At 52.7% G+C, this 23,243-nt stretch overlaps 4 protein-coding genes across 12 annotated transcripts in view; 3 read left to right on the top strand and 1 right to left on the bottom strand.

Moving 5' to 3' along the window:
* DNM1 (dynamin 1) overlaps positions 1-23,243 on the bottom strand; it is a 158,627-nt gene that overhangs the window by 72,821 nt on the left and 62,563 nt on the right.
* The window catches only part of PTGES2 (prostaglandin E synthase 2), a 110,769-nt gene that overhangs the window by 43,029 nt on the left and 44,497 nt on the right, over positions 1-23,243 (top strand). The gene's annotated exons all lie outside the window — the stretch shown is intronic.
* DPM2 (dolichyl-phosphate mannosyltransferase subunit 2, regulatory) overlaps positions 1-23,243 on the top strand; it is a 285,267-nt gene that overhangs the window by 30,140 nt on the left and 231,884 nt on the right. Inside the window, exon 1 of one of the 3 annotated variants that reach the window (XM_050760488.1) lies at positions 13,211-13,220. The exons of the other annotated variants lie outside the window; for them this stretch is intronic. The gene's annotated coding sequence lies outside the window, so the exon portion shown is untranslated. Of the gene's footprint in view, positions 1-13,210; positions 13,221-23,243 lie in introns of those variants that run through there. 3 annotated transcript variants of the gene reach the window in all.
* The window catches only part of CIZ1 (CDKN1A interacting zinc finger protein 1), a 31,110-nt gene that overhangs the window by 4,902 nt on the left and 2,965 nt on the right, over positions 1-23,243 (top strand). For 3 of the 7 annotated variants that reach the window (XM_050759826.1, XM_050759828.1, XM_050759829.1), the window contains exons 5-17: positions 1,967-2,211; positions 6,598-6,691; positions 6,887-6,995; positions 7,673-8,367; positions 8,594-8,715; positions 9,320-9,517; positions 10,620-10,744; positions 16,804-16,891; positions 17,390-17,503; positions 17,708-17,854; positions 20,078-20,147; positions 20,362-20,483; positions 20,837-21,179. In XM_050759826.1, coding sequence (XP_050615783.1) covers positions 1,967-2,211; positions 6,598-6,691; positions 6,887-6,995; positions 7,673-8,367; positions 8,594-8,715; positions 9,320-9,517; positions 10,620-10,744; positions 16,804-16,891; positions 17,390-17,503; positions 17,708-17,854; positions 20,078-20,147; positions 20,362-20,483; positions 20,837-21,046 — 2,339 coding nt within the window. In that variant the 3' untranslated portion in view covers positions 21,047-21,179. Of the gene's footprint in view, positions 1-1,966; positions 2,212-6,597; positions 6,692-6,886; positions 6,996-7,672; positions 8,368-8,593; positions 8,716-9,319; positions 9,518-10,619; positions 10,745-16,803; positions 16,892-17,389; positions 17,504-17,707; positions 17,855-20,077; positions 20,148-20,361; positions 20,484-20,836; positions 21,180-23,243 lie in introns of those variants that run through there. The other 4 variants (XM_050759832.1, XM_050759834.1, XM_050759831.1 and 1 more) reach the window with 4 other exon arrangements.

Here is a 23,243-nt window from a genome sequence, read left to right on the forward strand (position 1 = left end):
TTTCATCTTTTGTCTTATTGTTTTTAAGAGCTGGGTTGGCTCTCTGCATATATGTATATATGTATTTGTTTCAAGTTAATGTTAATTGAACATTTACTATGTACCAGGCAAATTTGTATATTTCACTGAATCCTCATAAAACATTGTGAGGCAGGTGCAATTATTATCCCCATTTTACAGATCAGGGAAATCAGGCTAAGCAGGGGGAACTGATTTGTTCAAGGTCACAGAGCTCGTACTGTAGAGTCTGGATTTGAACCTGGCACTCACAGCACAGCTGACCCATGTTTTAAGCTTTAACCACTATGCTTCCCATCCCAGCACTGGGGCAAGAGTTCCAACTGCCTTTCATCCCTTAAATACTTCCCAAGCTCTGGGCCTCCCGTGAGGTGCAGAGCTGAGTTAGATGATGTGAAGCAGAAAGCAGACAAGGAGTTGGATGTGGTGACTCACATCTGTAATCCCAGCACTTTGGGAGGCCGAGGTGGGCGGATCACCGTGAGGTCAGGAGTTTGAGACCAGCTGGCCAACATGGTGAAATCCTGTCTCTACTAAAAATCCAAAAATTAGCCAGGCATGGTGGTGGGTGTCTATAGTCCCAGCTACTTGGGAGGCTGAGGCAGGAGAATCACATGAACCTGGGAGGTGGAGGTTGCAGTGAGCCAAGATCGCACCACTGCACTCCAGACTGGACAATAGAGCAAGACTCCCTCTCAAAAACAAAACAAAACAAAAAAAGCAGACAAGGAAAGTATGTAGCTCGTCCTAGAACTGGAAGCTGGGGCCTTTGGGGACACAGTCTGCGAAGGTCTCTTGGAGGAGAGACACCTATAGGGAGGTCTGAAGGGTGAATGGGAGTCAGCGGGTATAACAGCCCAGGCAGAGGGAACAGCACATTCAAAGGCCCTGAGGCAGGATGTCTGAAGGACTGCACAGGGACATGTGACTGGAATATAGTGGGGACATGTGGGGAGAATGGCAAGAAAGGAGACTGGAAAGGTGGGAAGGGCCAGACCATGCAGTGAGGAATGGGCTTTGCTGCCCAGCAGCAGGGAGCTATGGAAGTGTTTGGGCAGAAGGGAGAAATGAACTTAGAATATGGTTTGAGAAAGATGACTGTTTGCCGCCATCCTGTGCAAAAGCTGTGGCTGGAATTCAAGCAAAGGATCAAGCAGTTTTGGGAGGAGGCAGGGAGTGGGAGTGGGGATGGAGCAGGAAAGTCAGATTGGGAAGAGGCATAGGAGACAGAGTTGATAGGATCTGGGGATGGCTTGCATGGGATAGGGCAGAGAAAGGGAGGAATGAGGAAGACCCCAGAATCCTGGCTGGGGCAGTAGGTGGATGGCGGTGCCCCTCATAGAGACCCTGGGCAAGCTGCACCTCCACTCTGTCTCTGTTTTGTCATCGGGAGAAGTAACACCCACCCTGATACCTGCTGGGCCGAGGGACTGAGGCAGTGTGAGGAACGGGCTTAGCACAGTGCCTGGCTCATAGTTGCTGCTGATAAAGGGTAGCCGGTGGGGGTAGGGGTGGTGTTCTGTTATCCCAGGGACCAGCCCTCCTGCTGGTTCTCCTTATGGGCTGTGCTAAGTCTCTCACCTACTCTATGGCAGACTCTAAAGCATGCCTGAGGGTGAGCAGGGTTTTGGGGAATGCTAAAGGCAGCACCCCCACCCCTAGCTGGGGCAGAAAAAAGCCCTAAATCCTTCACCACCAGTGTCCAAGCTCTATTGTCCAGTCTGGAGTGCAGTGGTGCGATCTTGGCTCACTGCAACCTCCACCTCCCAGGTTCATGTGATTCTCCTGCCTCAGCCTCCCAAGTAGCTTCCCTTCAGCTGCCCTTGGGTGGGAAGGTCCCTTTCAATTATCTGGGATGTTCCCATGATGCTCTGGGGCACTGACGCCTGACCCTACCTTCTGCTACCTGACCAGTGTGACCCCTCTTCTCCTCACTTCTTGCCTGCAGGTAACCTCCGAGGCTACGGCATGGCATCCCCAGGCCTCGCAGCCCCCAGCCTGACAACCCCCAGCCTCACACCCCCCCAACTGGCCACTCCAAATTTGCAACAGTTCTTTCCCCAGGCCACTCGCCAGTCCTTGCTGGGACCTCCTCCTGTTGGGGTCCCCATGAACCCCTCCCAGTTCAACCTTTCAGGACGGAACCCCCAGAAACAGGCCCGGACCTCCTCCTCTACCACCCCCAATCGAAAGGTGAGTGATGGCTGGGGTGGGTCAGGTGGGGATGGGAGTGGGTGGGAGGGGACTCTGGGTGTCAGCCCCAGTGCCACCCGCTCTGGCTCAGCCTGGGCCTTCGAACAGGTCACACCCCCTTTATGCCTCAGTTTCCTCTCTCTGGCTCAGCCTGGGCCTTCGAAGAGGTCACACTCCCTTTATGCCTCAGTTTCCTCATCTGTAAAATGAGGGGGCAGGAATGGACTTGTTTAGTGTTTCCCAAAATTCAAAGATTCTTGTATCACTGAAGGGATTTTTGCCATGCACAAATGCTACCATTTACTTAATGTTTCTCTTTTTGAGACAAAGTTTCGCTCTTGTTGCCCAGGCTGAAGTACAATGGTGGGATCTCGGCTCACTGAAACCTCCGTTTCCCGGGTTCAAGCGATTCTCCTGCCTCAGCCTCCCGAGTAGCTGGGATTACAGGCATGTGCCACCCGAGTAGCTGGGATTACAGGCATGCGCCACCACGCCCAGCTAATTTTGTGTTTTTAGTAGAGATGGGGTTTCTCCATGTTGGTCAGGCTGGTCTCAAACTCCTGACCTCAGGTGATCCTCCCACCTCAGCCTCCCGAAGTGCTGGGATTACAGGCGTGAGCCACTGTGCCCAGCTTAATGTTTCTTTTAAAATTATCAGTGTGGCTGGGCCTGGGGTCTCATGCCTATAATCCCAGCACTCTAGGAGGACGTGGTGGGTGGATCACCTGAGGTCAGAGGTTTGAAACCAGCCTGGCTAATATGGCGAAACCCCTTCTATACTAAAAATACAAAAATGTCGCTGGGCATGGTGGTGCACGCCTGTAATCCTGACTACTCAGGAGGCGGAGGCAGAAGAATTGCTTGAACCCAGGAGAAGGAGGTTGCAGTGAGCCAAGATTGTACCACTGCACTCCAGCCTGGTGAACAAGAGTGAAACTCTGTCTCAAAAAATTAATAATTAAAAATAAAATTATCAGGGCATGATGGTGCATGCCTGTAATGCCAGGGACTTGGGAGGCTGAGGTGGGAGGTTTGCTTGAGGCCAGGAGTTAGAGGCTGTAGTGAATTACGATCATACTGCTGTACTCCAACCTGGGTGACAAAGTGAGACCCTGTCTCAAAAGAAAAAAAAAAATAATAATAATTCAGCACTGCTCAGTAGAAATAAAATATAAGCCATATATGTAATTTAAAATTTTCTGGTATCCACCTTATAAAGTAAAAAGAAATGGGCTAAATTAATATTACTAACTTATTTAACCCAATCCCATGTGAAACTATTATTTTGACCTGTCATCAATATAAAAAATAAGACTTTTACATTCCTTTTTTAAAAACTACGAGGCCGGGCATGGTGGCTCACGCCTGTAATCCCAGCACTTTGGGAGGCCGAGGCGGGCGGATCACAAGGTCAGGAGATCGAGACCACGGTGAAACCCCGTCTCTACTAAAAACACAAAAAATTAGCCGGGCGCGGTGGCGGGCGCCTGTAGTCCCAGCTACTCAGGAGGCTGAGGCAGGAGAATGGCGTAAACCCAGGAGGCGGAGCTTGCAGTGAGCCGAGATCGCGCCACTGCACTCCAGCCTGGGCGACAGAGCGAGACTCCGTCTCAAAAAACAAACAAAAAACAAACAAAAAAAACAAAAAACAAAAAACTACGAAATCTTCACAATCTGGTGTGTTTCTGATACTGACCTCTCAATTCAGCCCGGCCAGTTTCAACTGCTCTCCCGAGGCTGTGGGGCGACTGTGTGGGAGATCATGGCTTTGAACGAGTGAACTTCCTTTCTGTTACATTTGTTTTGAAAGGAAACATATTGTAACCTGACATTCTAAAAACTATCTAAGTTAATTGCCATTCACAGAAGTATAAGAAATTGCTGGGTGCAGTGGCTCAGGCCTGTAATCCCAACACTTTGGGAGACTGAGGAGGGCAGATCGTTTGAGGTCAGGAGTTCGAGACCAGCCTGGCCAACATGGTGAAACCCCATCTCTACTAAAAACACAAAAATTAGCTGGGCCCTAGTGGCGGGTGCCTGTAATCCCAGCTACTCAGGAAGGCTGAGGTAGGAGAATCACTTGAACCTGGAAGACAGAGGCTGCAGTCAGCTGAGATCATGCACTGCAGCCTGGGCAACAGAGTGAGACTCCGTCTCAGACAAACAAACAAACAAAGAAACAAACAAACAATAGGAAATGTAACTGGGGTAGAACAATGCTATAAAATCCTAAGCTATGCGCTGTTGCTGGCTGTAGGTTCCAGCCTGCAGCCCCCTGGCTCCTTGTGTGTTTGAGAGGTGTTTACCTTTTTCCTGGCGTAAGCAGGAGATCTGCAAAGGGCTCACCTCCTCCCTAGACTGTCCTGTCCCTGAAGGTCCCCGCAGCTCCTCCCTCACACACTTTCCTGGGTGCATTCCAGGGCAGGGGCAACGCCACTTCTGGAGGTGAGGCCTTTTCCTCCAGCGAGGGGCCCCGCCTCCAACCTTCCAACGGGCCTGTTATCACAGATATGATCTAGTGTCTAACCTGTCCTGCCCTCATTTTTTCACGTATGGAAAAACCCAGGCTCAGAGATTGGGGTGGGGTTGGTCCTGAGTCTCACAGCTGTCGAGGTGGACCCAGAGCCCAGGCCTCCTGACTCTCAGGCTGGTGCCTGTGTCGTGCAGGGTGACAGCTGGGTACTTTCTGAAGGGCAGAATCCTGATATGTTCAGATTGCCATTCCCTGCTCAGTGCTCATTCCTTGGGCTTAGCAGGAGGGAGGGAAGGAGGGAGGGAGGGAGGCTGCAGGCTTCTGGTGGCCTCCTGGGGTGCCCTGGAACTGGCCAGAGAGAGCTGTGTGTTCATTTAGCAGACATCTGGAAGTCCCTGCAGGGGACTCCCTGGTGCAGATGACGTATCTGGCCTGGCCCTCCCTGAGGTCTTGGACAGGAATGGGGAGGGCGGTGAGAGATATTAATGCAAATAATGCTCCAACCAATTAATTAAGACTGTGGAGGCCGGGTGTGACAACTCGTGCCTGTAATCCCAGCACTATGGAAGGCCAAGGCAGGAGGATCACTTGAGCCCAGGAGTTCGAGACCAGCCTGAGAAACACAGTGAGACCCTGGCTTTATGGAAGAAGAAGAAGAAAAAAAAGAATACAGAAATGCCACGAAAAGGAAGTGGGTTCTGGACCCATTCTGGAGTCAGGAGGGCTTCCTGCGAGAGGCTCTAAGTGAAAGCCTGGGGTCAGGGACGGGCCTGGGGCTTGACCAGAGAGAAGGCTAAGGGAGATAAGCAGAGAGGGCTGGTTGTCGGGGCATGGCCGGGGCAGGGAGTGTGCAGAGGCCAGGTTGTGCGGGGAAGGGGTGGGTGTGCAGAGGGTTTTCAGGCTTGGCGTAGGGCATGCACCAGGGCTGCGGGAAGCCATGGGAGGGCTTTAAGCCTGAAAGAAGAGACATGATCAGGTTTGCATTTTAGAAGGACCCCATTGGGCCGGGCGCGGTGGCTCACGCCTGTAATCCCAGCACTTTGGGAGGCCGAGGCGGGCACATCATCTGAGGTCAGGATTTTGAGACCTGACCAGCCTGGCCAACATGGTGAATCCCCAACTCTACTAAAAATACAAAAATTAGGCCGGGCGCGGTGGCTCAAGCCTGTAATCCCAGCACTTTGGGAGGCCGAGACGGGTGGATCACGAGGTCAGGAGATCGAGACCATCCTGGCTAGCACGGTGAAACCCCGTCTCTACTAAAAAATACAAAAAACTAGCCGGGCGAGGTGGCGGGCGCCTGTAGTCCCAGCTACTCGGGAGGCTGAGGCAGGAGAATGGCGGAACCCGGGAGGCGGAGCTTGCAGTGAGCTGAGATCCGGCCACAGCACTCCAGCCTGGGCGACAGAGCGAGACTCCGTCTCAAAAAAAAAAAAAATTAGGCAGGTGTGGTGGCGTGCGCCTGTAATCCCAGCTACTTGGGAGGCTAAGGCAGGAGAATCGCTTGAACCCAGGAGGTGGAGGTTGCAGGATTGTACTATTGCATTCCAGCCTGGGCCACAAGAGTGAAACTCTGTCTCAAAAAAAAAAAAAAAAAAAAAAAAAAGAAGGACCCCACTGGCTACTTCGTGGAAAACTGGGTGGGAAGTCAGGTCAGGAGGTAGCACTGTGGCCAGGAGAAGGCTTCGTGTCCTCCAAACCTGGGTTTATTTAACAGACAACTAGGTAGAGTCCCCTAGACACCATTGCTGGGACATTTTTACTAAGATCATCCACTCAGCAGTTCTGGGGCCAGGCCCACCAGAGGTCCTTGGGGCCTATCATCCCCTGGAGGATGGGGGCAGCTGCCCTTGGGCAAGGGGGTACTGATGGGGCGGGTATCGGATGTCAACATAGTTTCTGAAAGGAAGCAGGATTCTTCTTCTCAGACAATGCCTGTGGAAGACAAGTCAGACCCCCCAGAGGGGTCTGAGGAAGCCGCAGAGCCCGGGATGGACACACCAGAAGGTGAGGGAGGGAGGCTGCTGGCCCTTCAGAGGGACATGGATGGGGCGGGGCCGGTGGGCGGGTCAGCAGGTGATAGAAGCAGGTGTGGGAGGCTGGGGTTCTTGGTGGGAAGGTGGGGAGCCCAGTCTCTATCTCATGGAGGTTAGAGATGCTCTCCCCAACATCTGAGTTCCCTCGCTCATGCCTGCATTCCAGACCAAGATTTACCACCCTGCCCAGAGGACATCAGCAAGGAAAAATGCACTGCAGCACCTGAGCCTGAGCCTTGCGAGGTGTCCGAGCCGCCAGCCAAGAGGTTGAGGAGGTAACTGATGCTGAAGACCTGACCTGGGCCTGGGTGCCCTGCAAAGGCAGGGGTGGCAGTGGCAGTAGCAGAGGGGGTTCCCCAGCCTGTAAGTGGTAGAGCGAGCATTAGAAACTGAGTCTTGGGCTGCATGCGGTAGCTCACACCTGTAATCCCAGCACTTTGGGAGGCTGAGGTGGGTGGATCACCTGCAGTCGGGAGTTTGAGACCAGCCTGACCAACATGGAGAAACCCCTTCTCTACTAAAAATACAAAATTAGCCGGGTGTGGTGGTGCATACCTGTAATCCCAGCTACTCAGAGGCTGAGGCAGGAGAATTGCTTGAACCCAGGATGCAGAGGTTGCAATAAACCGAGATCGTGCCATTGCACTCCAGCCTGGGCAACAAGAGCTAAACTCCATCTCAGAAAAAAAATAAATAAATAACAACAACAACAAAAACAAAAAAGAAACAGTCTCGGGCTGGGCATGGTGGCTCATACTTGTAATCCCAGGTTTCACCACATTGGCTAGGCTGGTCTCGAACTCCTGACCTCAAATGATCCACCTGCCTCAGCCTCCCAAAATGCTGGGATTACAGATGGGAGCCACCATGCTCGGCCTAGTTTTGGCCTTCCTTGGGAGCCCCTGGGGCCTCTTTGAAGACATGACTGGGATTTTCTTTTGATCCTTCCTAGCTCAGAAGAACCCACAGAGAAGGAACCTCCAGGGCAGCTACAGGCGAAGGCCCAGCCACAGGCCCGGATGACAGTACCGAAACAGACACAGACACCAGACCTGCTGCCTGAGCCCCTGGAAGCCCAAGTGCTGCCACGATTCCAGCCACGGGTCCTGCAGATCCAGGCCCAGGTGCAGTCACAGACTCAGCCACGGATACCACCCACAGACGCCCAGGTGCAGCCAAAGCTGCAGAAGCAGGCACAAACACAGACCTCTCCCGAGCACTTAGTGCTGCAACAGAAGCAGGTGCAGCCACAGCTGCAGCAGGAGGCAGAGCCACAGAAGCAGGTGCAGCCACAGGTACAGCCACAGGCACATTCACAGGCCCCAAGGCAGGTGCAGCTGCAGCAGGAGGCAGAGCTGCAGAAGCGGCTGCAGCCCCAGGCACGTTCACAGCCCCCAAGGCAGGTGCACCTGCAGCTGCAGAAGCAGGCCCAGACACAGACGTATCCACAGGTCCACACACAAGCACAGCCAAGGGTCCAGCCGCAGGAGCAGCCTCCAGCGCAGGTGCCAGTACAGCCACCAGAGCAAACCCATGAGCAGCCTCAGACCCAGCCACAGGTGTCGGTGCTGGCTCCAGAGCAAACACCGGTTGTGGTTCATGTCTGCGGGTTGGAGATGCCACCTGATGCAGTAGAAGCTGGTGGAGGTAAGTGAGCACTGGCTTCTAGCTGGTCTGGTGATGGAACAGCTCTGCCCAGACCCTTCATTCCTCCCCTAACTGGGTGCTGCCTGGGACTGATGGCTAGGCCCGGAACCCAGGTCCAGGATCATCCATGCTGGGGGCCTCAAGGTTCTGGCTGCGGACGGAGAAAGCAGCTCTTGGTCCTGGGGTGGGAGATGCACTCTGGGAAACAGCACATCTGTCATTTCAGGCATGGAAAAGACCTTGCCGGAGCCTGTGGGCACCCAAGTCAGCATGGAAGAGATCCAGAAGGAGTCGGCCAGTGGCCTAGATGTGGGAGAATGTGAAAACAGAGCAAGAGAGATGCCAGGGGTGGGTAGAGGCCCTGATGTGGCAGTGTGAGGGCCACAGAGCCCAGCAGGGTGGGATGGCCTCTTTCTGCCCCAGGCCACCTCAGGGCCTCCTTGTGTTTCCCCCACTGTGAAATGGGATGACAGCCCTCTGCCTAGGATGGGGGGACAGACCAGGCTGGGCTTGACAGTGGTCTGCATGGGACCTTCTTGCTGTTGTGCTGTCTTCACATCCATCCCTTCCAGCCTGCCCATCCCCAAGCAAGAGCCCCAGTCTTGCATGGGTAATGTTGCCCTCATGGAGAGAGCACAGAGTGGAAGCCTCTCTGTGGGGTTTGGGTCCCAGCTCTGCATAACTGTGGGCAAACCCTTTCCCTTCTATGAGTCTGTTTCCCCATCTGTCCTACAAGGGGTGGGACGGGTGGTACTTTAGGCTGACCTGGGTACGCATCCTGACTGCAGTGCTTTCTAGCTGTGTAAGCTGGGGTGGTCCCCTAACAGCTCAGAGCCTCAGTTTCCCCATCGTCAGGAAGATCTGATGAGACAATGTTGGTAGATGTTGAATGCTGGGCTGGCCCACTGTAAGTACACAGTTGGTAGAAGCTCAGTTTCTACTCCCCATGCAGGTATGGGGCGCTGGGGGCTCCCTGAAGGTCACCATTCTGCAGAGCAGTGACAGCCGGGCCTTTAGCACTGTACCCCTGACACCTGTGCCCCGCCCCAGTGACTCTGCCTCCTCCACCCCTGCAGCTACCAGCACTCCCTCAAAGCAGGCCCTCCAGTTCTTCTGCTACATCTGCAAGGCCAGCTGCTCCAGCCAGCAGGTACTGATACAGGAGATAAGGGCGGGGAGGGGTGGGGCCTTCGTGGAGTGCGCAACCTGCCCTCCCAAGGCTGCCTCAGGCTGCACTGGGCCCTGCCTCCAGCAGCCATGCATTTGCTTGGGAAACATTTCCTGACCAGCCAAGAAGGCAGGTTTTGGTGGTTTTGTTTTTTTGGTTTTTTGTTTCAAGACAGGGTCTTACTCTGTCTCCCAGGTTGGAATGCAGTGGCATCATCTCAGCTCACTGCAGCCTCTACCTCTTGGGCTCAAGCAGGTTTTTAGAGTCAGGCAGACCTGGTTCATATCGGCTCTGAGTAGCTGGGGGACCTTGGAAAGCGAATTCCACCCCGTGCCTATTTCCTCTTACGTCAGACAAAGGAAAGTTTAGGGTCCCGCACGGTGGCTCACGCCTGTAAACCCAGCACTTTGGAAGGCCGAGGTGGGCGGATCACGAGGTCAGGAGTTTGAGACCAGCCTGACCAACATGGTGAAACCCCATCTCTACTAAAAATATGTAGTGGCGTGCGTCTGTAATCCTAGCTACTCAGGAGGCTGAGGCAGGAGAATCCAGGAGGCAGAGGTTGCAGTGAGCTGAGATCATGCCACCGTACTCCAGCCTGGGTGACAGAGCAAGACTCTGTCTCAAAAAAAAAAAAAAAAAAAGAAAAAAACGTTTAGAATCTACCTCACTGGGTGGTTCTGGGGAGGCACCAACGTGACATTGGAGTCCTGAGCGCAGGCCTGGCCCAAAGTGAGTGTAGCAGTAATCATGATCGCATTGTACTTGTATTATTACTACTCTTGTGCTGTGAGCTGTGTTACTCTGTGCCTCACCTGGTAGAGCCTTGGAGACCTGGATGCTAACCAGGCTGCTCCTTGTCTTTGAGGCACTCACACATTCTCTGGGAGGGGCAGAAGCTTGGGCTGGCATGTACCCTGTGTCTCAGTTTATCGTGCCTGCTCTAGCCTACACAAGAGAGAAATGTGTGGTGAGAGAAATGGGCTCACAGTGATGAGGCTGGGATCTGCCTCCCGAGGCCCCAGCCTTGCCCACTGTTCCAGGCTCACGCCCCAGGCCCATCCCTCACTCCCTCCTGCTGCAGGAGTTCCAGGACCACATGTCGGAGCCTCAGCACCAGCAGCGGCTAGGGGAGATCCAGCACATGAGCCAAGCCTGCCTCCTGTCCCTGCTGCCCATGCCCCGGGATGTCCTGGAGACAGAGGATGAGTGAGTGGGGGATCGTGGAAGCTCTGCGTTGTGGGGAGGTGGTCTCGTCAGCCAGGGCCTGAATCTGCTATCTGCAGGGTCTACCTTTGGGTTAAGCATTGCCGCCGCCAGCCAGGCCTCCTCACACTGCTAACTGTGTGACCTTGAACCTCAGTTTTCCCTGCCTGTAACATGGCTTGGTGAGGGATATAGTACAGGAATTCATGACAGTCTCTTAAGGTTCCCTCTAGACAGGAACAGTGTGACCATCCCTGTGGGAGAGGACAGGTTGTGGCACAGACCCCAGCCCCCTGCGGCACGTGTGCTGACCCCGCTGTGGGGTGACAAGGCTGAGGATCAGGTTCTTTTGTGGTTGGAGGTTAGGGCTTCCCTGTGTCTCCCCCTTTCATTGTCATGGGGGCCTGTTTAATCAGAAACTTCAGCCCTCCTGGGATCTGGAACTAGACTGGGGCGGGAAGGCCTGGCGGGCAGCCGGAGGTGCTTTCAGGACTCTGTGGGCAGTTGTAAAGGTGTGCAAGGGCTGGGACATGTCATCTCAGCAGCAGGACCGTGTTAGCTAGGGCCACAGCTGGGACACAGGCTCTGTCTCATGAGACAGCTGCTTCTCAGCTCCAGATCTCTTAGTTTTTTGGTTTTTTTGTTTTTGTTTTTGTTTTTTTGAGGCGGAGTCTCACTCTGTCGCCCAGGCTGGAGTGCAGTGGCCGGATCTCAGCTCACTGCAAGCTCCGCCTCCCAGGTTTACGCCATTCTCCTGCCTCAGCCTCCCGAGTAGCTGGGACTACAGGCGCCCGCCACCTCGCCCGGCTAGATTTTTGTATTTTTTAGTAGAGACGGGGTTTCACCGTGTTAGCCAGGATGGTCTTGATCTCCTGACCTCGTGATCCGCCCGTCTCGGCCTCCCAAAGTGCTGGGATTACAGGCTTGAGCCACCGCGCCTGGCCCAGATCTCTTAGTTTTAAGAAGAATCCAGAAATCCAGGTTTGTATGTGAAATCTCCCAATTTCAAAATGTTAACAGCTAGTTCAGAATTGAAACAAAACAAACCCTATGGAGGGCAAATCAAACACTTTCATAGGCTGGACAGGCCCTTGAGTCAGTGGTCACGGGCTCTGTCCTGATTTTACAGAGGTCACGATTTGAAGCTTCCAGGTGGGGCTGAGGGGACAGGAAGGGCTCTTGGTGACCTCCGCTTGCCTGCAGCCTGCGTCTCTGTTAGCTGTTTCTCACGTTGAGAAGAGTTTCCTTGAGTGGTTTTCTACTTGGGTGAAATAATCATAAACACAGGAGAATGATGACTCACCGAGACGTTCTTTGCTATTAGTATCATGGTAAAAAAAAAAGCTAACGGGAAATGATCTAAAATACTCAAAAGTAGGGGATTGGTTAGATGGTGAAAAAGCCCGCCCAGCTCATGGAACAATGAACAAATAGGATAACTGGGGAATTTATAATAATGTGGAAAGGTGATGCAATGTCAGATAAAACAGGATTCAAAATTGCATCTGCAGAATGAGTTGTTTGTATAAAAATAGATCTTGTGACACAGAAGGAAACTAAAAAGACATACTTAGCACAAGCTGTTAACAAGCTTCAGGTGTCGGGGATTTATCAAACCCTCTCCCAATGATCTCTCTCCATGAAGTCTTCTCTTGAATCCTACTTGGCCCCGAGGCCATGAAGAACATTATGGTCAGGTGCAGTGGCTCAGGCTTGTAATCCTAGCACTCTGGGAAGCTGACGTGGGCAGATCACCTGAGGTCAGGAGTTCAAGACCAGCCTGGCCAACATGGTGGCACCCCCTTCTCCACTAATACAGAGTTAGCTGGGTAATGTGGTGCATGCCTGTGATCCCAGCTACTTGGGAGGCTGAGGCAGAATTGCTTGAACCCGGGGGCGGAGGTTGCAGTGAGCCGAGATCACACCACTGCACTCCAACCTGGGTGACAGAGTGAGATTCCATCTCAAAAACAACAACAAAAATGTACAAAGTCCCTCCAGTCCCTAGCTACGACCACCTCACCTTGGTCCCCAACACAAAGACATCAATACTGTCCTCCTGCATCAGTGGCGGTTCTTTGCGGTTGTAAGTGACAAAAATTCTAATTTCTGTAAGACAGAAATTAGCTTGAGCAAAAAGGAGCAACGGTTTTGGCTTAGGTAAGTGGGAAGGCAAGAGATACAGCTGGACCCAGGGGATACCATTTCTTAGAGAGGCTCCATCTCTTACTACAGTGGGCACCAGGTACCCACAGCCCCAGCCTCCCTGCACAGTGACCTCCAAGGAAGGGCAGTCACCTGTGTCTGCAGTAGCAGAACAGTTTCTAGGGGAAATGCTGGTTAATTTGGTTGTGGTCATGTGCACGTTTCTGAAGCAATCCCCTGGCCAGGGATGGGGCGTTCTGACTGGCTAGGCCTAGGCAGGCCAGCTCTACCCAAATCACATGGAAATACGTTTCCCCATGGAAGGCAGGGGGGGTGTTCCCAGGAATGGGGCTGAAGGCTGGATCCCAATACCCTAGTTGGGGGGGTGCCCATCTCTTTCCTCCTCAAAGCCCATAGGGCAGGTGCTGTGAAATAAGCCCTTGCCATTTCTTTTCTTTTTTTTTTCTTGAGACAGTCACACTGTGTCACCCAGGCTAGAGTGTAGTGGCATGATCATGGCTCACTGCAACCTCTGCTTCCGGGTTCAAGCAATTCTCGTGCCTCAGCCTCCCAAGTAGCTGGGATTACAGGCGTGCCACCATGCCTGGCTAATTTTTGTATTTTTAGTAGAGAGGGGGGTTTCACCACATTGCCCCAGGCTGGTCTCGAACTGCTGGCCTTTTTTTTTTTTTTTGAGACGGAGTCTTGCTCTGTTGCTCAGGCTGGAGTGCAGTGGTGCGATCTCGGCTCACTGCAAACTCCGCCTCCCGGGTTCACGCCATTCTCCTGCGTTAGCCTCCCGAGTAGCTGGGACTACAGGCGCCCACCACCATGCCCAGCGAATTTTTTGTATTTTTAGTAGAGATGGGGTTTCTCCATGTTAGCCAGGATGATCTTGATCTCCTGACCTCGTGATCTGCCCGCCTTGGCCTCCCAAAGTGCTGGGATTACAGGTGTGAGCCACCATGCCCGGCCTTTGGCCATTTCTGGGCAGCCTCAGACATGACACTGGCACAAGGTGTCCACCTGTTTGATGACCATGTTCTCTCCCCACCCCCTTTCTTCATTTATTGTGTTTTTCTCTCACAGAGATCAAAATGCACATTAAAAAAATAGAGCCAGACTGGTATGGTGGCTCACACCTATAATCCCAGCACTTTGAGAGGCTGAGGTGGGGGTATTGCTTGAGTTTAGGAGTCCAAGACCAGCCCATCCTGAGACCTGTGCCTCTACAAACTATAAAAAATTAGCCAGGCCTGGTGGCGTGCACTTGTAGTCCCAGCTACTTAGGAGGCTGAGGTGGGAGGACTGCTTGAGCCCAGGAGGTGGAGGCTGCAGTGAGCCTTGATCATGCCACTGCACTCCAGCCTGGATGACAGTGCGAGACCCTATTTCTTTAAGAAAAAAAAAAAATGCAAACTTTACAAAACTGTGTTTAAAAGGAATATTCCACAGCAGTGCAAGCTGCTTTAAAGTGATTTTGTTGCTTGCAGCAGTATTAAGAAGATTTTACTGAGGACAGTAAGTGTCCCTAAATCTTAAAACCTAAAACCTGGTACTCTCACTGTGTGGCTGATGTGCCTTTTTTGACTAAAAAAAAATTTTTTTCTGATTATAAAAATAATTCGCTCATTATATAATGTTTTGAAAATACAAGGACACAGACACACAAGAAGATAAAAATCACCCATAATCCCATTACCCAGAGATAAACACTGCTTACATTTTGACCTAGTTCTTCTTGTGATCCTTTCTGGATTTATACAGTCTTTAAAAATAAAAATCAGATTCATGCTACATGACAACACAAACACTTTCTGTCCTAAGCAGCCTTCCCCAGCAGAGCTCTTACAGCGCTTTCTCAGTGGACAGGGGGGTTACGTGCCCCCTAAAATTTATGAAAAAATTGTATACTTGCATATTTTATAGAGAGTCCTTATTTTCACTGATTCAGATACTTTTTTTTTTTTTTTTTTTTTTGAGACAGAGTCTTGCTCTGTTGCCCAGACTGGAGTGCAGTGGCGCGATCTCAGCTCACTGCAACCTCCGTCTCCCACACCAGCATGCCTAATTTTATTTTATGTAGAGACAAGATCTCACTATGTTGCCTAGGCTGGTCTTGGACTTCTGGGCTCAAGCGATCCTCCTGCCTCAGCCTCCCAAAGTGCTGGGATTATAGGCATGAGCCACTGTGCCTGGCCCCCTTTTTATTTATTTATTATTTATTTTGGAGACAGTGTCTTGTGTTGCCCCAGCTAGAGTGCAGTGGCACAGTCACGGTTCACTACAGCCTCCACCTCCTGGGCTCAAGCAATCCTCCCACCTCAGCTTCTGAGTAGCTAGGACTATAGGCATGTGCCACCAAACCCAGCTAATGTTTTTTATGTTTCATAGAGATGGGGTCTTGCTATGTTGCTCAGATTGGTCTCAAACTCCTGGGCGCAAGCAGTCCTCCTGCCTTGAGGACTGGGATTACAGGTGTGAGCCATTGTGCCTGGCCTCCCTTTTTTAAAGTGTTTGGTTTTTATTTTTATGCCTGACTCTCTGGTAGTTCAGCTAGAATTCATTTTCAAGTAAGGTGGAAGGTGGAAGCAGAAGGCCTTTCTTCTCCAAGTAGACAATAAATTGTTCTGACATAACTTGTTGTATAATCTATGCTTTTCAATACCAATTTATCAGAAGCTGAATTCTGTTTTTTGAGATGGGGGTCTCACTCTGTCACCCAGGTTGGAGTGCAGTGGCACTATCTTAGTTCACTGCAACTTCTGCCTCCCAGGCTGAAGCAATTGTCCCACCCCAGCCTCCTGAGTATCTGGGACCACAGGTGCATGAGCCACCATGCCTGGCTCATTTTTTGTATTTTTGCTAGAGAAGGGGTTTCGCCATGTTGCCCAGGCTGGCGAAGCTGAATTCTTTTTTTTTTTTTTTTTTTTTTTTTTTTTTTTTTTTTTTTTGAGACGGAGTCTCGCTCTGTCGCCCAGGCTGGAGTGCAGTGGCCAGATCTCAGCTCACTGCAAGCTCCGCCTCCCGGGTTCCCGCCATTCTCCTGCCTCAGCCTCCCGAGTAGCTGGGACCACAGGCGCCGCCACCTCGCCCGGCTAATTTTTTGTGTTTTTAGTAGAGACGGGGTTTCGCCGTGTTAGCCAGGATGGTCTCGATCTCCTGACCTTGTGATCCGCCCGTCTCGGCCTCCCAAAGTGCTGGGATTACAGGCTTGAGCCACCGCGCCCAGCCCGCGAAGCTGAATTCTTACCAATATTTGAACCTGGTTAGGACTTTCCATTCTTTCCCATTGATACACTGTCAGGATGTACATCACACTACACAGTTTTATCTATTGTAGCTTGTCGTTTTCATTTTAAAGGTTGGCATCCCCAGTGCTTCATTCCCCTTCCCCCTAAAGTTTCCTGGGTTATTTCTGCTTAAGTACTCATCTAGATGAACCTCAGAATCGGTGTGTGTTTTTTTATTTTTATTTTTATTTTATTTTATTTTATTTGAGACAGAGTCTTGCTCTGTCACCCAGGCTGGAGTGCAGTGGCGCGATCTCAGCTCACTGCAAGCTCCGCCTCCCGGGTTCACGCCATTCTCCTGCCTCAGCCTCCCGAGTAGCTGGGACTACAGGCGCCCGCCACCTCGCCCAGCTAGTTTTTTGTATTTTTAGTGGAGACGGGGTTTCACCATGTTAGCCAGGATGGTCTCGATCTCCTGACCTCGTGATCCGCCCGCCTCGGCCTCCCAAAGTGCTGGGATTACAGGCTTGAGCCACCGCGCCCGGCCCAGAACCGGTGTGTTAAGCTTCCCTAAGAGATCCTGTGGGAATTGCTATTGGAATGGCATGACACTTACGGAGCACTCTCGGACAGCTGCTGTCTTTCTGGCTTCACATTGTACTTGCTTTGACTGTTGTCATCCAGGGAGCCTCCACCAAGGCGCTGGTGTAACACCTGCCAGCTCTACTACGTGGGGGACCTGATCCAACACCGAAGGACACAGGACCACAAGGTAGGAGGGCCTGCACGCTGCAGAGGCACCCGCACTGCTGTCTCCAAGCGGAGGCCAGGCAACACAGAGCCCCAGGAGGAAAGTAAACGTTCCTCTTTGTCCCTGTACCCGCATAACCCACAATGCAGTTCTGGATGAGTCAGTCTTGTTTCTTCTTCGGGCTTCAGGTTCCCCATCTGTCCAGTGTAGGCCAGGTACCATCTCACCCTGCCATTCAGCCATGGGGCTCACGGGTTATTTGGGCAGCTGCCCTCTCTCTCGTCTTCTCTCTGTGTCTGTCCTGTCTCTGTGTTGCCATCTGCCATCGCATCTCTCAGCCACCCACACCACGAAGACATGTGTTTGCCCACGTTCCAGTGCAGGGGTGGAGCACAGCCCAGCTTGTTACAGATATGGTGGGCCTGCCCAGGGGAGGTGAGCTCTTGCCGGGCCCTGCCTAGGTGCTAGTCAGGGGGCTTGCACCTGGGGACACTGCTTGGTCGGCCTGCCTTTTTCCAGATCGCCAAACAATCCTTGCGACCGTTCTGCACCGTTTGCAACCGCTACTTCAAAACCCCTCGCAAGTTTGTGGAGCACGTGAAGTCCCAGGGTCATAAGGACAAAGCCAAGGAGGTAACCCGAGCTCCCTCAGAGGACATGGGCCCAGAGAGGTACAGAGCCTTGGCCAAGGCCATGCAGCAAGCTGAGGTTTTTCCCAGCCCAAACTCACAGCAGGTCTGGAGGGATCGAGACTCTCAGGGGAGGGGTGGGGTGGGTAGGGCATGGCCCCTTGGCTGTTCAGAGCTGACCTGAGCCCCTTGCCTGCTCCCTGGGCAGCTGAAGTCGCTTGAGAAGGAGATTGCTGGCCAAGATGAGGACCACTTCATTACAGTGGACGCTGTGGGTTGCTTTGAGGGTGATGAAGAGGAAGAGGATGATGAGGATGAAGAAGAGATCGAGGTTGAGGAGGAACTCTGCAAGCAGGTGCTCGGGGGAGGGTGTGGGAGGCGGGCTCGGTGCTGGATTCCCAGCCCAGAACAGACCTCATCCCACCTCCCGGAGGCCAGACACTGGGCTGGCATCTGTGGGCACTAATGCATGCCACAACTGATTATTACTGTCAACTGCCTTCTGCATGACTATGTAATTATGCATGATGACTAGAGAGTAGCAGTTAAAATATGCAAAGCCTGACTGAAATTTGGACCTGTGTGGAGGAAGGGAAAGGGAACAGCATCAGTAAAGGCACCAAGGTGGGAAACTATGTAGCGTGCAAAGGAAAAGTCAGATGATAGTGATGATAATGGTGAGGCTGATAGCAGCAGACATCTTTTAATTAATTAATTTATTTATTTATTTATTTATTTTTGAGACAGAGTCTCACTCTGTCGCCTGGGCTGGAGTACAATGGTGCGATCTCAGCTCACTGCAACCTCTGCCTCCCAGGTTCAAGCGATTCTCCTGCCTCAGCCTCCCGAGTACCTGGGATTACAGGTGCCTGTCACTTGCCCAGCTAATTATTTTTGTATTTTTAGTAGAGACGGGGTTTCACCATGTTGGCCAGGCTGGTCTTGAACTCCTGACCTTGTGATTCACCTGCCTTGGCCTCCCAAAGTGCTGGGATTACAGTGTGAGCCACCGCACCCAGCCAGCAACAGACATCTTTTTGAGCACTTACTATGTTCCAGGCGTGTGTACCAAGCACTATCCTGGCTGAATCTCATCAGATTGGATGGCACGAACTGAAACCTTCAGAGTCCAGCTTTCCAATGCCGCAGCTACCCTGTCTCCCATCAATGAGGAGCTGGAGGAGCTTGGAATCTTTGCAGTTTTTATTTTTATTTATTTTTTTGAGACAGAGTCTTGCTCTGTCGGCCAGGCTGGAGTGCAGTGGTGTGATCTTGGCTCACTGCAACCTCCACCTCCTGGGTTCACGTGATTCTCATGCCTCAGCCTCCCAAGTAGCTGGGATCACAGGCACCCGCCACCACGCCTGGCTAATTTTTGTATTTTTAGTAGAGACAGGGTTTCACCATGTTGGCCAGGCTGGTCTTGAACTCCTGACCTCAGGTGATCCACCCGCCTTGGCCTCCCAAAGTGACGGGATTACAGGCGTGAGCCACCGTGCCCAGCCAGATTCTTTGCAGTTTGACACGTTTCCAGAGCGCGTCTTCTGGGTCAGGCCCTGGTGCTGGACGCAGGGACCCATGAGGGCCAAGGCCTCGTCCTTGCCCTCACTGAGGCTGCCCCAGTTACAGTCCAGGGGCCAGCTGGGGCTACTTATAGGCTGTGGCAGTCACAGTGGGGTATGAAGGGGCTGGGGAGGAAGCGTTGTGGGGGTGGCCTGCAGTCCTAGGCAGGGCAGTATGAGGCCCATCTTCCTTGCTCAGTAGCAACAACATTTCAGGCAAGCCACTTGGCCTCTCTGAGCCTCAGTTGCCTCTGCTCAGAAATAACAATCTGAACTTGGACAATAAGGGAAACCCAGGGCCCACGGCTTGGTCCTAGGAAGGGCTTAGCAAACGGGGGTGGTTGTCCTTCTTGGAAGCCACATTTGTTTGCCTGGTGAGTGGTGGAGGGCACTGCTAGGCCTGCTAGGGCTGACATGGCCAGAGTCAGATGACCTCATCCGGAAGGGGCTGACATCCAGCAGGTGAAATGCACAGTCTTTGATCCACTGAACCCACCCCCTAGGACCAAGGTCACTGCAGTATTGGATAGGACCTTAGGGAGCTAGCAGGGGGCTCATGGTTGAGTGTGAACTATGGCTTAGACCTACAGGGTTCCCTGCCCAGCTCCTCCGCAAACCAGCTGTGCAACCCTAGACAAGTGAGTTAATGTCCCTGGGCCTCAGTTTCTTCTTAGTAAAATGGGTGTAGCCATATAGGGTTGTTATGAGGATTCAGTCAGATGACACATGATATCTTGGGCACACCTGGCATGGATTATGGCCCCTGTAGGAGCAGGAGGACTTCCTGGAGGAGGAGGCTAGTTAGTTGAACAGAGTCTAGAAAGTATAGATTGGGAAGAGCACTCTGGAAAGCAGGATCACCATGTGCAAAGACTCAGAGACCACCACCCACTACCTCCTGGAAATCAAGGGGATTCTGTGTGTCCAAGGGCATTGGTAGGCTCCAGGCCCCTGACCTGCATCTGGGAGGTGTCTAGGGGAAGCCAGATCCGAGGCTCATGCTTGCATGTTTTCAGATGAGGTCCAGAGATATATCCAGAGAAGAGTGGAAGGGCTCGGAGACCTACAGCCCCAATACTGCATATGGTAAGGCCCCAGCCCTGAGCCCACCCACAGGAGCTTCAGCCCTTAGGCCCAGCCTCCACGTGACCCTCCCAGATTCCGGCCATGGCATTCTGGCTGGGAAGCCTTCTCTTCCGCTCCTGCCTAGAGGGTCGGGGAGCACATGGGCCCCTAGAGAGGGAGGGACACCTCGCTGGTACAGGGATGCGAGTGCAGACCCTGCCATCCCGTCCTACAGGTGTGGACTTCCTGGTACCCGTGATGGGCTACGTCTGCCGCATCTGCCACAAGTTCTATCACAGCAACTCAGGGGCACAGCTCTCCCACTGCAAGTCCTTGGGCCACTTTGAGAACCTGCAGGTGAGCCGGACATCCTGCCCTGTCCTCCCCTGGCCACAGACTCAGTCGTATCCAAGCTGATCCGGGTGGCTAGTGGCCACCCCTTCTTGTGCTGGGCCTCAACCCCAAGACACCACCCCTGCACCAATAGGGAGAAAATTAGAACTGGGGTGGGGTTGGGCTCTTATTGTTCAAGGGGATGCTGAGTGCGAGGCTGTTAGCTCCAGAGTCTTGGCCCAGAGAGGCTGAGTGCATCATGCAGGGTCACAGAGCACACTAATACTGTCTCAGCCAGAGCTAGGGAAGTAGCTGCTGGCCAGGAGCATACCATGTAGGGAGGAGACCCTGACCTTACCTGCACCTTCTGTATCCAGAAATACAAGGCGGCCAAGAACCCCAGCCCCACCACCCGACCTGTGAGCCGCCGATGCGCAATCAACGCCCGGAACGCTTTGACAGCCCTGTTCACCTCCGGCGGCCGCCCACCCTCCCAGCCCAACACCCAGGACAAAACACCCAGCAAGGTGACGGCTCGACCCTCCCAACCCCCACTACCTCGGCGCTCCACCCGCCTTAAAACCTGATAGAGGGACCTCCCTGTCCCCCAGCCTGCCTGGGTCCAAATCTGCTAATGCTTTTTAGGAGTCTGCCTGGAAACTTTGACATGGTTCGTGTTTTTACTCAAAATCCAATAAAACAAAGTAGTTTGGCTGTGCAGTTCCCACCAGTACTTCTGTCTGGGTGGAGAGGGGAAGGGGGGCACCCCAGCCAGCTCTCAGCCAGCACCCAGCCTCTCTGGGCCATGTGGTGGCAGAACTGGAAGGCCAGACAGGCTCCCTGGGAACCAGGGACTCTGGATCACAAGGCACTTCACCTGTCTGAACTTTGTTTTTTTTTTTTTTTTTTTTTTTTTTGAGACGGAGTCTCGCTCTGTCGCCCAGGCTGGAGTGCAGTGGCGCGATCTCGGCTCACTGCAAGCTCCACCTCCCGGGTTCACGCCATTCTCCCGCCTCAGCCTCCGAGTAGCTGGGACTACAGGCGCCCGCCACCACGCCCGGCTAGTTTTTTGTATTTTTAGTAGAGACGGGGTTTCACCATGTTAGCCAGGATGGTCTCGATCTCCTGACCTCGTGATCCACCCGCCTCGGCCTCCCAAAGTGCTGGGATTACAGGCTTGAGCCACCGCGCCCGGCCCTGTCTGAACTTTGGTTTCCCTCTTTTAAAAAAAGTTTTAGGCCGGGTGCAGTGGCTCATGCCTGTAATCCCAGCACTTTGGGAGGCTGAGGCGGGTGGATCACCTGAGGTCAGGAGTTCAAGACCAGCCTGGCCAACATGGCGAAACCCTATCTCCACTAAAAAATACAAAAATTAGCTGGGCGTTGTGGCGGGCACCTGTAATCCCAGCTACTTGGGAGGCTGAGGCAGAGAGAATTGCTTGAACCCAGGAAGCGGACGCTGCAGTGAGCCGAGATGGTGCCACTGCACTCCAGCTTGGGCAAAAGAGTGAGACTCCATCTCAAAAAAATAATTAATTAATTAATTAATTAATTTTTGAGCCAGGTGCGGTGGTTTATGCTGGTAATCCCAGCACTTTGGGAGGCTGAGGTGGGCAGATCACCTGAGGTCAGGAGTTTGAGACCAGCCTTGCTAACATGGAGAAACCCCATCTCTACTGAAAATACAATTAGCCAGGCATGGTGGCGGGCACCTGTAATCCCAGCTACTCGGGAGGCTGAGACAGTGAAGCAGGAGAATCGCTTCAACCTGGGAGGCAGAGGTTGCGGTGAGCCGAGATCGTGCCATTGCACTCCAGCCTGGGCGACTCCATCTCAAAAAAAAAAAAAAAAAAAAAAAAAAAATTTAATTTAAATTTATTTTTTGAGATGGAGTCTCACTGTGTCTCTCACGGTGGAGTGCAATGACCCAATCTTGGCTCACTGAAACCTCCACCTCCCAGGTTCAAGTGATTCTCCTACCTCAGCCTCCTGAGTAGCTAGGATTACAGGTGCATGCCACCATGCTCAACTAATTTTTTGTATTTTTAGTATAGACCGGGTTTCGCCATGTTGGTGAGACTGGTCTTGAACTCCTGACCTTAAATGATCCGCCTGTCTTGGCCTCCCAAAGTGCTGGGATTACAGGCGTGAGCCACCACACCTGGCTCATTTTTATCCTTTTGAGGCAGGGTCTGGCTCTGTTGCTCAAACTGGAGTACAGTGGTGCCAATCTCAGCTCACTGCAACCTCTGCCTCCCAGGCTTAAGCCATCCTCCCAACTCAACTTCCCGAGTAGCTGGGACCATGGGCATGCACCATCACGCCTGGGTAATTTTTCTTATGTTCTTGGTAGAGATGGTGTTTCGCCATGTTGCCCAGGCTGGTCTCAAATTCCTGGGCTCGAGCAATCCACCCACCGTGGCATTCCAAACTGCTGGCATTATAGGTGTGAGCCACTGTGCCTGGCCAAGTTTCCCTCTTAATAACATATCAGACCTGGGGAAGTTCCTTTGGCTGGAGGCCTGGCAAGGTCAAGTGACTTGCTGAAGGCCACGCAGTTGCTAAGTGGCTGGGATTTGACCTGGGCCTGACCTCTCTGACCCATGCTGGCCTGGCTCTCCAGCTGCACCCTTTGGAGTGCAGGAGTGGGGTCCTTGCTGCTCAGGCCCTCTGGTTCTCTTCTTGGTTCACTAGCAGGCACCCCGCCCTCCTGGTCAGGCGGCCGTAAGATGAATCATGGGTGGATAGGGCTCGGGCTGAGTTGGCCCTTTACTTCTGCTATTTC

Source organism: Macaca thibetana, chromosome 15, assembly GCF_024542745.1.
Source record: "Macaca thibetana thibetana isolate TM-01 chromosome 15, ASM2454274v1, whole genome shotgun sequence".
NCBI classification, from domain to species: domain Eukaryota; kingdom Metazoa; phylum Chordata; class Mammalia; order Primates; family Cercopithecidae; genus Macaca; species Macaca thibetana.